The sequence below is a fragment of the Anopheles cruzii genome, chromosome 3, assembly GCF_943734635.1.
Source record: "Anopheles cruzii chromosome 3, idAnoCruzAS_RS32_06, whole genome shotgun sequence".
NCBI classification, from domain to species: Eukaryota; Metazoa; Arthropoda; class Insecta; order Diptera; family Culicidae; genus Anopheles; species Anopheles cruzii.
Genome location: NC_069145.1, coordinates 61,238,883 through 61,253,992, shown reverse-complemented (window position 1 = coordinate 61,253,992; position 15,110 = coordinate 61,238,883). Strand labels below are relative to the sequence as shown.

General features: G+C 52.2%; 1 protein-coding gene across 1 annotated transcript; it reads left to right on the top strand.

Annotated features, from left to right (window-relative positions):
* The first annotated feature begins 1,912 nt into the window (after positions 1–1,912).
* LOC128275595 (neurogenic protein big brain) lies at positions 1,913–15,110 on the top strand. Its single transcript, XM_053014152.1, has 6 exons — positions 1,913–2,079; positions 2,612–2,778; positions 3,953–4,079; positions 12,211–12,418; positions 13,741–14,519; positions 14,663–15,110. Exons 1-6 carry the CDS (start codon positions 1,913–1,915, stop codon positions 15,108–15,110), a joined length of 1,896 nt encoding a protein of 631 aa, XP_052870112.1.

Sequence of the window (15,110 nt, the reverse complement as noted above, 5' to 3'; positions counted from 1 at the left end):
AGGCTACTTCACGATAACAATACAGCGAAAGTTTAAAGCGATGCTCAACGATTCCGAGTCTAGGCCCCGTTTACGACGACTTTTGCTCGAGACGTGATGACAAATGGGAGTGCTTGAAGTGCAATTTTGTAAACATCGTTCACGGCGGAAAAGCGCCCGAATGCGAGTGTCTTGAATTTTTAACTGCTGATGCTGCTGGCGTGGCGAGGCACTTTTCCAAGCCCATGACCTCTTCCAGTGTTTTTTTGTTCCGCCAAGCACTATCTGCCCAACTTTTCGCTCGACTTTGCGACCGTCTAAGGATGAAGCATCGCACAGTAGGGAATTTATATGGGAAAGGCGGACATAATTGTTTTTAGGAGGAATCTATGGACTTTTTTCAAGGTTTTGGTTTCTTTGCATGTGTTTTAATTAAATTCAACTTTTTATGTGTAATGCACTCGCTGAAGTATATTAAATAAGCTTTTTTTCGTTATTTTAAGGTTTTTAAACGCCTTAAGTATGCAATCGGCATTACACAAAAAAATTTAAATTCTGGCGGTTCCACTACAAATATTGCAACACATACTTGATTGATCCTTGATCGCTGATAACACTTAGTTTACCTAAATAATAGAAAACACATAAAGGCAATATGTTTTGTATGGCCATTTTATATACTACCAGGTGACTACTAGAGACCAGGCGCCTCCTTTTGCATCAAGAATTGTTTTCTTAAAATAGTAATTTGCTAAATTTGTTGCAGGAATTCGCAAAAAAAAACTTACTAGAAATCGTTTAAAATTCCCTTGATTTCTATTGTAATGCCTCGTTTAGGTGTCTGACTGCGAAGAACTTTTTTGCTGCATTATTAAAGTTGAAAAACTGTATTTTTTCGAAGTTTACTATATTAATTCCCGATAAAAATGTTCTAGCAATGCAAAACGTAAACATTTAATTATTTCATATGAAACAAGGATTCATTACCTTTTGAATACAGGAACATGACCTTTGCAGAAACGTGCTAACGATCGCGTTAAAATAGCTGATAAAAGTTGGTTTTAAAGGTCCATTTTTATCATTCTTTCGACTTTGTTATTTGACAGATGATTTCTCAGAATCTACGCAACATGAAAGGCTAAAAATTCGGATTTGTCATAGATAACGTATCTATTTCAGGCTAATATTACTAAAACCCTCAGTTTCTTTGTTGGCTGAAGTTGACTTATGACCGCCTTTTCCCCACAGTGCATCGGAGCCTCGTTGCTTGGTGCAGGCGATACAACAAACGTGGAGGGGAAAAGGGAAAACCAACGTACTGAAAAGCCAACGAACCGGAGAAGGACCGACAAAATAACCGAATTTGTCCCGACGCGAACGTTCATTCGCGGCACGCACTTTGGCTCTTCGCGCGAAGGGTTCATTCGGTTCATTCCATCGGCGCTTCCGCTTAACGCATTCAGTATTTCATTTTCATCATTCGTAATTTTGAGTTGCTAGCGAAAGGACGTTCGTTCCCGCTGTGTCCGTGTACGTTCGCTCTTTGCTAGCAACCGTCGGTTTTTTTAATTCTGCGGAATCAGGGGTCTAGTTGTCGCTAGAAACACGGTTACGTACAAAAAGTGTATTAGTTGGTGCTTTAAGTGACCCGTAAAAGTAATATTCGGTGACGTGTGTTACAACTCGACTACGCGCTCAACAAGTGGTTCTACGATGAGGACAGTTGGACCGTGGTGAACGATCGTGTGGCGCAAAAAAAGAAAACTAACATTTCCCCAAGTGCCCCCCGGTAGTCGGGTCCCGTGCTCAATTGACCTTTCGGTTGCGACTTGTGATTTGTCCCGTGTGTGTGATTGGTGAGGCGCGACTTGGCCAGCCGACGAGACTAATTGACCCAGCAACGGGGAAAGCAAGCATCCCACCGATCCGAGCCATGGCGGACGAAAGCCTGCACGTACCGGATACGAACATCGATTTCCATATCGTCCAGCTGTTCGAGCGGCTCGAGACGATGCGCAAGGAACCGGGCCACAAGCTGTCCCGGTCGCTGCAGGGCCGCATCAATATGCACAACGAGCTGCGCAGTCTGGAGTTCTGGAGGTACGTACGTGCCGGGTTGTCCCGCGTGGAACCGGTGTCTGCTTGTGTGTTTGTGGAAGGAGTGAGACCGGAGCCACCGGAGCCGTTATCAGTGCCATGTTGCGCATACGGGGCATAAAATTACGATAAGCATGCCGCACACCGCCTATGCTCGGGCAGCGTGTGCCATCTTCTTGTGTCTCCATTTTTTTTTCAACTGGAGAACGCTTCGGTGTTGCCCGAAGCGGCACACTTAAGCCAATAAAGAGCTGTTAAACCCCTTTTTTCGCACTCGCGGGCGGCGCGTGTGCCGCTTGATTGAAACTCGCTCAATTATGTATGATCCACTCCAATCTGCCGGCTGGCTGTGTGAATTCCGCGACACTTTTACCACCCATCTCATCTCTGACTCACGACCCAACCGGGTTTGTGTGTTTTAATAACAATTCATGAATATTGCACTCCAAATGGGTTCCTGTAAAGCCTTTCTAATCAAGCTGGCAATCCTTTTGAGGGTGTTCTAATTGGACTATTGGTTTTTATCTCTCAACAGATCGATCACATGCGAATGCCTGGCCTCATTCTTCTACGTGTTCATCGTGTGCGGTGCGGCAGCCGGTTCCGGTGTTGGGGCAAGCGTCTCCTCGGTGCTGCTAGCGACCGCTCTGTCTTCCGGGTTCTCCATGATTGCCTTGACCCAGTGCTTCCTCCACATTTCTGGTAAGAGCAAACATCAGAAAAAAAACCCAACCCAACCATCCACCCAGGACCAACTTTCACCCGCCTGTCGTAGCGTAATTTAGCCCGCATCCTTGTGCCGGCAAGTTCTCATCAAGTGTTTATGCAATTAATAAAATATGCCACCGTTGGCCCCGTTAACGGGTAGAACTATCGCTGTCCGGGCTGTGCCGGAGAAAGCTGTCCCGACGGGATAGACGTAAATGTGACCGACGTATAGCAACGACAACAGGAAAAAAAAACCGCACATCGCAACATCGAATCGATTAAACTCCCATCGAGAGAGAGCGGATGTCCCGGGTCCCGGAGCACACGCCGCGTCGGGTGCCGCCGTTGCATCGCCAGCATAATTATCATTAAGGAAAAGCATCATGACAGGGGGTTAAAAAATTGCACTCGAAAAGGACCAGTATCAACGCGACCCTGCGAACCTGCGGGCTACAGTAATTGAGCTTGAGCCCGGCGCCGTTGGAGCTTTTCGTGCCACAAAATGGCCAGGCCCCCATTGCCCCATTGCTGGGCCATTTTTTTATGTAATAAATTATAATTTGCCGATAAGAAAGTTTCGATCACCAACATCACACGGTAGATCAGAACCTTTGCAAAGCCCCTGTCTGCTCCGGGCCAATTCTACACCGCGCAGGATGCTGTAATTTCGCCCAACAATGACTACGGGGCCTCACCGTAGGGCCTTAAAAGAAATGTGCACCATCAGCCCGATTGCCCGCTAAATGTATGGTTGTTGTGCCAAAAAGTGCTGTCCCACCGCCAGCTGCCACCGACACACTCTGGTAAGACGCCAGCCGCCAGCGACGAAGAGGATGGCGAAGGCGAACGCAAAGATAGCCCGGCCATCTTGCTCTCTCTCCCAGGGGCATAATTCGGGGCAGAAGCCCCTGAGGCCAGACCCTGAATCCACCGGTGGTTTGATCCTTGTGTGTGTCTGTGCTGATAAATCTTCAATTTCGGTGCCAGCTTATCTGGTCGCCGTGCTTAACCGTGGGCTTTAATTCCTCCGATCTCGGTATCCTTTCGGGCCTGGTGGAGATTGTTTTTTCGGGGCCATGGCTCACCATTAGCCATCGGTCTAGGGTACTAGATGTTTCTTTTCCAAACCTTGCTCAACATCCTTTCGGTTTACCTCTCATCCTCACAGGAGCCCACGTGAATCCTGCCGTGTCGGTCGGAATGGTCGTTGCGCGCCAAATTTCACCGCTCCGTGCCTTGCTGTACATCGTGGCGCAAAGTGGCGGATCGATAGCCGGAGCGGCCCTGCTCTACGGGTAAGTTACTACACACCTCCCCCTGCCTGCCTACCCCGGTCGAAGCCACGCTTTCGCGTTAATCCGATCGAGCCGCCGGGCGCCGCGGAGCGTGTGCCAAACGGGTTTTTTGTGTGTGCTTCCTCAAATCGCCGTGTGATAAGCAAATTGGCCAGCCGTCCAACAAGTTTCTCGCGATCGTGTGCCGCCAAACGACCGACCGCTAACTGCACAACGAACCCGATGCAAAAGCCGCTCATAACCTCGGTAAAATCGCTGACGGCTGCTGGCAGCAGGACCTACAGGTCCGTTCGCTGACGATAATTTATGGGCCGTAATCACCGGCAGGTGATACATTTTTTGGCCATTCCGCTTTGGGTCCGTTCATCTGGTCCGTTGTTTTGGGCCATCCGAAGCGAAGCCAAGCGGAAAACGCAAAAATAACAATTTTCTTCGGCCAATTTTGCTCGGATTGTAGTTTGCGGTCAGCGGAGGCCACACCAGGCCACCGACCGACCGACGAATCCGAACCGAAGCGCATCTCACGGGAGCACATAATGAGCGAAATTGGCCACCGATCGCCTTTTTGGCAGCCGGTTTTCGCGGTTCCGAAATGATCAGTGTACCGGAGTGGAACTCCGGAGTTGGCGAACGTTTCATTAAAACAAACTTTTTACTGCCGATTAATAGCGCACGCCTGTTGATTTACGGTTCATTATTTGCTTTCCGCTTTAGATGGCAACCCGAGTTGACCGAAACGTGCGTTGGCTTTTGGCTCCAAAACGCACGACTTTTACTCTCTCGGTGAGGCCATAACTTGCCCCCGAGAGTGTCACAAATTGTGGTCCGCCATAGAATACCGATCCATCTTCATTTGCTCGTGTCAGTCGGTGGTTGTGTAACGGCGGACCCCTAGCTCTCGGGGTCCTCACCCATTCATGTCGCCCTAATCGCCCTAACGGCAGCCATTACAAAATCAAAACAAAATCCTTATTTATTAGCCACTTTTGGTGCGCTTCTGGGTTCATATCTAACGGTGGCGCTGAACGTTCGATGTGTCAATTTGAATGTTTGTAAACATCCCGCACCGAAGCGCACAGCAATTTGCTCGTGTCGTGTCGTGGGTGTTGATAAATCTTGAACGCATCCAGCAACACCTGCCAGTGGCCACGTCGCCCGCAGCACCAGCTTCGGAACGTTAAACATTTACGTTCGTTCTGAGCTCGAATCCAACACGTGTTGCAGCCACAAGTTGCTCACCTCCACCGGTTGCTGCATCCTGGGGCCGCGCAACCATTTTGAAAGCCGACTACGTTCTTTCGCATCCAAGGATGCTGTGCTGTCTGTGTGAGTGTGGATTGCAATCACTCCGAATATCGGTGGTGTATAGGCCCGGTTTGGCAGCTGTTGCAACTCTAGAACCTTTCCGGAATCACAGAAAATACGTAGAAAACCCAAATGCGGACCAACAACGCGGCGAGCAGAAAAGGACCCGAGCCGCGCACGGAATCGCTCAGGTCAAATTTTCCGCCCGATCCGTTTACACACGGTCTCGGGTCGAGACGATGGGCTAGAAAACGCGCGCCAAACGTGCACCATGCCCGCCGAGCCGACGACCCAAAACCCGTAGGAGTAGGCAACCTACGTCAAAAATGGTAACCTTTTTTGGACTGGGATGAACAGAAAAAAATCTGTTGCAGGATGGCTAAGCGCGCTCTCGGTGTGTGCCGCCTGCTATTACTACCACCACCATGGTCGAGACCAGGACTTGCTGCGGACGCTAACTCGAGATCAGTCTGGCGACCGTGGAAGCAATCTGTTGAATGCGTCTGCGAGCGGATCGACGAAATCTGACGCCATCTGCACATCGTCGTCGAGTGGCCGCTCCCAAAAGCTATACGAAATCCCGCTTTGCCACGCGGAGGAGACCAACGAGAATCCCAAGTCCGAGGATCGTTGAGATCACAGTTGGGAATAATATTTTATTCGCTGTCAACACTCGGCCGTACTTCAGCCACGGCTAGTGTCGCCCTGAAATATAAAAAAGGCTGCTCTTTCTCTCGCTGAGGGGTCTGAAATGAAAATCCTAAAAAACTGGACAACAAAAACGATGGTGAAGCTACAAAAAATAAAGGTGCACAAAAGTGGACTGGTCGCACGAATACGCTGTCCGGCCAGGTGCCAGGTGTTTCCGACTTAGTGCACTCTCGGTGCCCGAGTGACCAGCCCGCGAGAGCGCACACGCAACCCTTCGATATCTCCCCCCGCCGCGGGGGTCGGCCGATGCGGGGCGAATCCTTTTCCCCATCCAAGTGTGGCGATGTGGCCGTGGACAATGGATTCGATTATGTAGCGCCCAGCGCAGAGGGTCTCTCCTCGAACAGCTGTTCGACGTCTCGATTGATTTTTATCACGTCATATTGGCTCGACGTGACCACCTCGCTCCCCCCGGGACCCCGACGCTCGATGACGGAAGCGTGTGTGTGTGTGTGTGCGGTGTGGTGAGCTGAATGCAGTTACCGCTGATTATGCATACGCACGGTGCCTACCAGCGATGCAGGCATGCTCGCTTGACCTCCGATCGAATTAGCACCATCAATCTTCCGTTGCAGCTTGACTTTTGAAGGGGCGCGAGGTTCCGTCTAGAACTGTTGCAGCTGAAAAGATACGAAGTCGTATCGTGAGCACCCCGGTCCACCGTGGATCCATTGTCCTCTGGTACTCCCCAACGGCTACGAGGGGACGTCTCGTTAGATCACGTCAGACGCGACTGTCGGACTCGCAGACCTGTGTGGACCGGGCATCGAAGAATTCGGAGGATTATCAAACCAAACACGAACGGCGCGACAGCTGCGGCACTTGCGCGCCTCGTCGTGGTTCAAAGTTCCAAGTCTTCCTACAGGTCGGCCGTTGACGTGCTCGAAAAAATCAAAAGAAAGTCGCCACGGTAGCGTTGAAGGTCTTCTGAAGTTCTTCTGTACGCCCAGGAAAAGTTACCGTCTCAGCGCGTGCGCCGCATAACGACCAGCGAGTCGTTTCAAGTTGTCTGTTGCAAGGTTTTCGTTATTATCTCCTTGTAATATGAGCCCCTTTTGGCTGGTTCCATCACATGATACCGATCCAAAAAACAAGAGGACGTACCATTAGCATGGGTGCGAACGACACTCGGCTCCCGAACCTGGGCCGGATTGTGGGGCCACACCAACTTCGGGCATTCTTTCATCGAACACAACACACCGTAACACGCTGTGGCGTATCATTTCTGTCACACTTGCACCACATGTCTTATCGATCGAACGCTCCCAGCAACTGTGCCACACATGATTCCACGGTTCGGCTGGAAAAACACTGGACCTCGTCCCGTCCCCGAGGGCAGACGGGGCAGCATAATAATTGGTTTCGATGTAAATTAAACACTCTCACTTTCAAACGGGGCCCCGGCCCAGGCTAGGGAGCCATCCTCGCGCGGGTCACAGTTCACTCTTCGCTTCAACGGCAGTTACGCGCCTGCCTCGTGGATGTGGTGCATGTGTCAAGAGCGCTGCCACAGTCTTCTCGGCCTGCGTACGATTTACGGACCCCCGAAACGCGGGCATCAGACTTCATGGGAAACGACAACGACACAGGCGTCACTCATCGTTTGGTCCCGCAGAGTCGTATGGTGGCGTGGCGTGGCTGTCATTAGCCAGCATAAAGATCGGCCTGGGAACAAGTCGAGGCGTATCTGGTGCGACCGGGCGAACATGTGTCTTAAATTTGTTGTCGCATCCCAGAACCACCGCTTAAACGAGCGCCGTTTGGTGGGAGTCTTTTTTCTTTTCTGTTCTGGAGCAAGAATTATAGTCCGGATCAACGGGTTGAGAGGGGGGTTCCGCAGGAGCCCCCCAGCTGCCGGTTTCCCGGAACGTTGGAAGAGCTCCACCTTTATCTCCATGGTATAGGCCGGCTTCCGTTCTGGGTCTTGCGGGAGTTCGGCCCGAGATCGAGATCGTTTCCATTCTCGGAACGAACGAGAGCGCATCCTGCGAGCAGCACGAGCAGGGCGAGGCAAGCGACCATTGAAATTCGACCGACCTAATTTTATTATGGCTGACGAAAAATTACGTACAATCGAGGATGTGCGCGCCACCATATAGTGGGTATTGTGGGAAACATCCAACCCGGTCGGCCGGCCCCGGACCTGCTTCTTTTGACAGCCGAAAACGTGGATTCCACTTGAACCGGCGGGCGCTGTTAAATCCTAAATAGGGCCGCAATTGTGGAATATCCTTACCCCGAACGACGCTTCGCAAAAGGATGAAAAGGCTGGATCAGCAAACACACGAAAAAATCCCCAGGTTGCAATCTACCTGCGCATTTAGCGAAAAGCTCCCGGGACAACCTGAGCCATCCTTTTCGTAGGCCGCTCTCGCAGCATAATCCTGCATCCTGCATTGCTCTCCGCGGAGGTCCCTTTCACAGTGGATTCCCACTGTGGTGTTTGCTTAAGGAACACACAAAGCGAATGAATGCTAAACAGGAAGCAGGCTAGAGCCGGTACCAGGTGCGGTACCAGCAGAGCCAGCACCGACCTACTTGCTGCCCGAGCCCCCTTGCCGCGGTTGCTCATCGCAAATGGAGGCGACCCGTAAAAGAACACGCAGGTCCCTTACATATGCTCACCAGATTTCTGTTTTCCAACGTTCAGTTCAGTTCCTTCTGCCTTCTGGGTCCCTGGGAAAGTGAATCCCGGTTCCGTATCCCACTCGGTGGTGCATCAGCCGGTGCCCGGTGCCTTCTTCTGTCGGTTTGCTCGAATTCGGTAATTGGTAAACTTAACGTGGATTCTGTGGGTTTCTTTTCCCGTACGCACACGCAAAGCGTTAAGACCTACTGGCCGCAGGTCGTAGGTCGGCTCCCGAATCGGCTCCCCACATAATGGATTTGCAATTTGCTACGAGCGGGATAATTTCGCAAATGGAATAATTATTCTTTTACGAGCGATTCGCCGGTGTCCTTAGGGATGTTCCGTGACTGTTTGACCTTCGGTTTCGGTTCGCCATGCGAGTTTAATTTATTCATGGGACATAGAACCACTTTTTCTCCGCGTGGCGGTGTCGATCGGCAATTTGCATATTACTGCCTGCCTGTGGCTAATCTGCTGCCGTCGCCCGATCCCAATCGATATGTCAACCCAGATGCCCGGCCAGTAGCCGTGAAGTTTAATTGCTAATTTATGCATGCCACACTCGTCAGGGTTGTTACTTCTTCATCGTGGCAGTGAATTGGGGAAATTGGCAAGCGCGAATGCCATTTTTAGGGACAGCTCATCCCGTGCTCTATGGGTACTTGGAAAAGGGTCGGTCCTTCTGCGGCCCCGGACTACACGGGCGTCAATTAAGTTATTTTTAGTATGGACAAATTTTGTGTCACGACATTGACAAAGGCAGGAAATGACCCGGCTGCGTGATGCCGCGTCGAACGGGTTGTGCTTCTGGAAAGGGTTGATGATTTATTCTGGATCGTGACCGGCAACCGCTTGAGTTCTTGGGAGTTCTTTTGGCGGCACCGGAACACCGATCGAGCGCACGTGATTGGAAATAAAAAACGATGCCGCCGGTTCCAACAAGGAAGTGGCCAGAAACCACTCCTCGGGACAAAAAATATCGACATTTGGTGTCAATGATGTTGTGGCGCGTACATCGGCCAGTGAAAGCGGCAGTCTTCACAAACAAACGGCCACCCCTAGTGTAATTGCTAACTAACCTCGCGGTTTGGCCCACTCGGTGCGTTGTTTGCCTCTGTAGCCCATAAAAAGAAGAGCCAGGGATTAACACCGTCGCCCTCAATCCGATTGTCGAAAGTGGCCGAAAATGCACCAAAACGAGCCCCGATGAGATGCAGTACCCGAGGCCATAAATCTCGCCCGGAACAAGTGAATCCACTGATCAGAGCCTGTTTTTTGTGTCCTTCCGCTTTCTGATTAACCGAAGTCAAACAATGAAACACTTTGCGTAGCCACGTGAGGGGCGCCGCCAGTACCCTCCCTTCCGAGAGGCAATGTTCCACTTTTTCGACCCAAATCCTTTTCCACTGAACCGGAAGAACCCCTGGAAGTTTGGGCTCGGCTCGGTCGTGCCATATGCAAATAAATAATAACCACAATCATCGTGGGCATCGTTGTTGTTATTGTTGCACCGCCAACCGCACGGAGGGCTGCCGGAAGGACGAGGCAAACGAGGAAGTGATTGGCCAGCAATAACATCTGCATATGCTGACAGTTATGCTTCCGCAGGGTGGAAGTGTTTCCGGCGATGCGCTCGTTAATGGGTTCGGGCGAGTGGCGAAAAGGATTGTGGGAACATCGCGGATGCGGCGCGCAACAGATGTGGAAGTGGCCGAAGAAGCAGCGGTTGACGGAAAATATGAGAAGTTCGCCCGGAGTCCTTCGCTTAACGAATCAATTATCTTCGGCCCTCTTGAAGTCAGCGGCAGATGATGGACCGAGCTGACTGAGACGAGCCCCGGGAAAGTCCGGGAATCGGTCTGAATTGGGACGAGTCAATCGATCGATCGGAAGAGCCTGGCCAAACCACGGAACGACAGTTCACCAATTTGCACGCCTCCCCCCGGTGGACGTCGTAAAACTTTCGGCGGTTTTAAAATTTATTGCTTTGCCATTGCGAAATCAAAGCCAGTGGCCAATTTTTGGCTCACTTTCGGCCGGCGTCTCTACAAATCGGGAAAGCCTGACCCGATGGTCCGCACTTGTCCCTCCCTCCCGTGCGGTCGCACTAAAAAACTGTAACAAACTGCTTTGACCTGCCAACCTGCCTAGGGAGTGCGGAGGAAATCCGTAAGGGGCCCGGCGCGAACTCGAGAGCGCGCCCCTCCGAGGTCACAGAAAAACAAACAACTGTTCGGCCCGGCGTCGAGAACCATCATCGCTCATCGCCGGTCCCTTCTTGGCCAATTTCACGGCACGGCAACCCCTGGTTTTTCGGGAGGGTCCGCCAACTTCCGGATGCTGCGAGGTCAGCCGAGGTTCTTATCGCGCACGCTGAAGTGTGGTTCCGATGATCGCGGATTACAGGGCAATTGTGTGTGTGTATGCGAATTGTAGGGCCAGCGCTTTAAAAAGATCCCCTCCCAAGGACATGTATCAATTACGCGGATGAAGTTTAAAATCCACTCCACTTGTGGCGTGCGCAGCGGAAGGTCCCTGTGCGCGCACGGGACTTGTGCGAGGAACAGGTTTCACTTCCCCTCGATAGGTGACAATACGGCGTTCGTTACCGACCCATTCAAATGAAATTACACTAAAAACACGCCCTTCTGCTCGCGGTTGATTCTGAGGACCATCAGCCTGGGCCTGGGTCTGTCCGAGATTGTAATTGAATTAAATGGCACTTGTTGTTGTTGGCTCTCGTCCTGGCATGGGTGGGTTCCGAGCTTCGAAGCAAGTGGAACCGCACAGACAATGATAAATGTATTTTAGATTTTTTATTCGTTTCCCTTTTGTCAAATGGCTACAAAACGTTTTTTGGACCATGTGCAAGGACGGCGCCCGACATGCAGCTCAAGAGCCGCTACTTGAACCCTGCCTCGGGACGCATTTATGTTTTCGCGTTTGGAGAAGAATTTGCAATCTCTGAATCGCCGGTCAGCAACATAAACTGTTGGCCGCCCGATGGTCCTGGGTCGTGGACCTGCGAGGGACGATTATAGGTGTCCCTGCGGTCGGTTAAAATGTGCCTGGAACGGAAATCTGCTTCCATAATTGGCGTTAAAGGTTATTTTCTTCCTCACACCTTCCTAACGAGAGGCCCTCTTCTAGCGGCCGGCAGATCTTTGGCCGGTCTTATCGCACATTTCGTTTCGCTGTCAATTTTGGGAATTCTGACCAAACATTCCTTAGCCGAAACCCCAGGACCGGGAGGTTGCCTTCGTTATCTGTGCCTCCCGTCGTCGTCCAATCCTGGGCGCGCAATCCTGCGGGGCGCATTATCCAAATTGCCCGTCACACACACACATGGGTGCCATTTAGTGCATTGTGCATTTTTTCGAACATTTAAACGGTATCCCGCGCGTCGGTGCCCCGTTGTCATTTTCCAATCTTCCTACATCATTAACCTTTGCGTCTCTCTCTCTCTCTCTCTCTCTCTGTTTGCAGTGTCACCGTTCCCGGTTATCAGGGCAATCTGCAGGCCGCCGTTTCCCACAGCTCGGCGCTGGCCGCCTGGGAGCGTTTCGGCGTCGAGTTCATCCTGACGTTTATCGTCGTCCTGTCGTACCTGATCTCGACCAGCTCGTTCAAGAAGTATTTCGGATCGTCCGCCATCGCCATCGGAGCCACTTACAGTGCGTGCAGCTTCGTATCGGTAAGATCAAACGACATTCTTCCGCTGGCAGGGCCCTTGGCCCAGGTACCGTTGTGTCCTTCGGCGGGCGGTTGGGAAGAACCTGCGGAATGACCTTTCTGGAAGGTGCTACGACTCTGTGCTCATTGCGCTGACCGTAAAACTGGCCATTTTGGAATGCATTTTTTGGGTTGTGTGGCCTTCGCAACTAGAAATTGGTCAAAAGCCAAAAAATTGTGTGTCAGATGCCTGACACAAGAATATCTGCAATATGGCCGATTGCGTTGAGGTTCCTTTCTCTTCGCCTTCAATAAGCCAAAAGTGTGTAATTTTTTATAACTTTTGAAAAAGTGTTGTAATATCGACTTTCTTACGATTGTATTCCAATTGCTGATTCCAATTGCTGAATTGTTGGCCGATAAGAATGAGGACAAACGCGAAAAAAGCGAATTACATTGAGTCACCTTAAACCGACAACCGTTTTATGTTCATTCTCTCGCTGTTCATTATGTTTTATGTTCAGTTGTATAATGGACTGAAAACACACGCACACACTCGCACATCCACCGGTGGCCACGCCGTTTTTTTTACAGGCACCAGCATAAAACTCTATGCTTGTGCTCTATGCTTCACTTATGCTCGCTCTCTCCCCCTTCGTTAAGCGACGCACGCAGCCGAAGGACGAAGGAACGAAAAGGGAATAAAGATTACGGAGAAAAAAAAGTCCACGCTCCGGTGGACATGTGCGCGACCCCTCGCCGGCACTGTGGGCGATCGGGGAACGCGTGCAGAGTTGGAAAGTATGAAATTTGAATCAGGAAGAAACACCTGCCCAGCGGAGGTATCTGCGGCTCTGGCTGGCGTTGGATTTTAGTTCCATTCGTTCGTTTTGAACATTTCTCTTTATGTCATTCCTGCTCTCTGCGCGATTGTCTTGCGCTATCCGGGGCCGCCAGAGACCCCGTAAATCGTCGGAGGTGTCGGGGCCCAAGAAAGCGACCAGATCTTCGTCCCGATGTGGACTCTTCTTGCGCTTCTTTGACGGGCGCGTCAAGAAAAGGATATCCTTCTCAGCCGTGTAGACAATCAGTTTGCCCAAGATATCCCGGCCAGGGACTCGGGGACTCGGGGACTCGGGGATCAGGACCCCAGGTAGATTTTGATTGTTCCTCAACTCAACTTGCGAGATGCGTTACGAGAGCGCGGCTCAAGTCGGCTAGACGGAAGTCGGAACGGATGAGCGATCCGCTTAGAAAGCGTCTCTTGCGTGTCTAGGACGACAACTGACAAAAGCTTACTGACAACAAAAGATCCTAATGTGCCGTTCTTCTTAACCCGGACAGATGCCCTACCTGAATCCGGCCCGATCGCTCGGACCATCGTTTGTGCTGAACAAATGGGACAACCACTGGGTGTACTGGCTCGGGCCGATGGTTGGCGGGGCCGTATCCGGGCTCCTGCACGAGTTTATCTTCTGCCCGAAGCGCTCGCTGAGCCGCTCGAAGGACGACGCCGACTCGAGCCTCAACTCGGAGGACGACATCAACTACGACATGGACCTGGAGAAGCCGGCTCACGCGCAGGGCAAGTACCATCAGTACCGGCCACCGAGTGGGACACTATCCGGCAGCCAGCAGCGGTACTGCCAGAGCATCTACACGGCGGAACCGACGTCGAAGGTCGAACGCGTGGAGTCCATCTACGGCGGCACCAAGTCGATGTACTGCAAGTCTCCGCCTCTGACGCGTGCCAACCTTAACCGTTCGCAATCGGTGTACGCCAAGAGTAACACGGCCCTGAACCGTGACCTGCCGGCCCGCTCCGGTCCGCTGGTGCCGGCCCAAAGCCTGTACCCGTTGCGCGTCACCGCTCCCCAGACGCATCTGCAGAACCAAAATGTGCAGAACCAGCTTCAGCAGCGCTCGGACAGCATCTACGGGATCCGCGGTTCCATGCGGCAACCGGTCGGTCCAGTGGATCGGATGCCTCAGCCGATGCCATCGCACCCGGCCGTGGGGGGTGCGGTGGACCCGCAGCAGCAGGGATTCCAACCGATCTACGGGACGCGCAACAATCCGCACTGTTCCACCGATGCGCTCAAGTTTGACCGCGACCCGAATAGGTAAGCATCGCCATCGACTCGCGGACACAGTGGCTGGCTGCTACCGAAAGTGTGTGAACCCTTTTCTAATGGACCACTTTCCCGAACTGACAGTTCTCTCCTTTGAACCTTCTTCTCCCGACTCTCGGTGCTTTCTCCGTCAGCCGTGACGACGCGCTGAACTCCAAGTTTGCCCGCGGCACCGGAGGAAACCGGCCGGAATCGATGTACGGTGGACCACGGCGCATCCACTCGGCCCAGTCGGATGACAGTTCGTACGGATCGTACCACGGTCCGGGGCCCGCACTGACCCCACCGACGCGCAACACCAGCAACAGCAGTAGCACCTTCAACCCCGCCATGGCCACACTGCCGCAGCCCACCTACGAACGGAAAACGTCCTCGTCCTCGGTGCCCTCGCACCAGCAACAGAAACAGCAACACCAACAACTGCAGCACCAGCAACACCAGCAACACCAGCAGCAGCAGCAACCGCAGCCACCTCGCAGTCTGCAGAACTCTTCCAGCATACAGAACACCAGCCTGCCACCACCGCCGCCGCCGCTGCACCACACGATGGCCTACAACATGCATCCGGTGCGGCAGAACTAG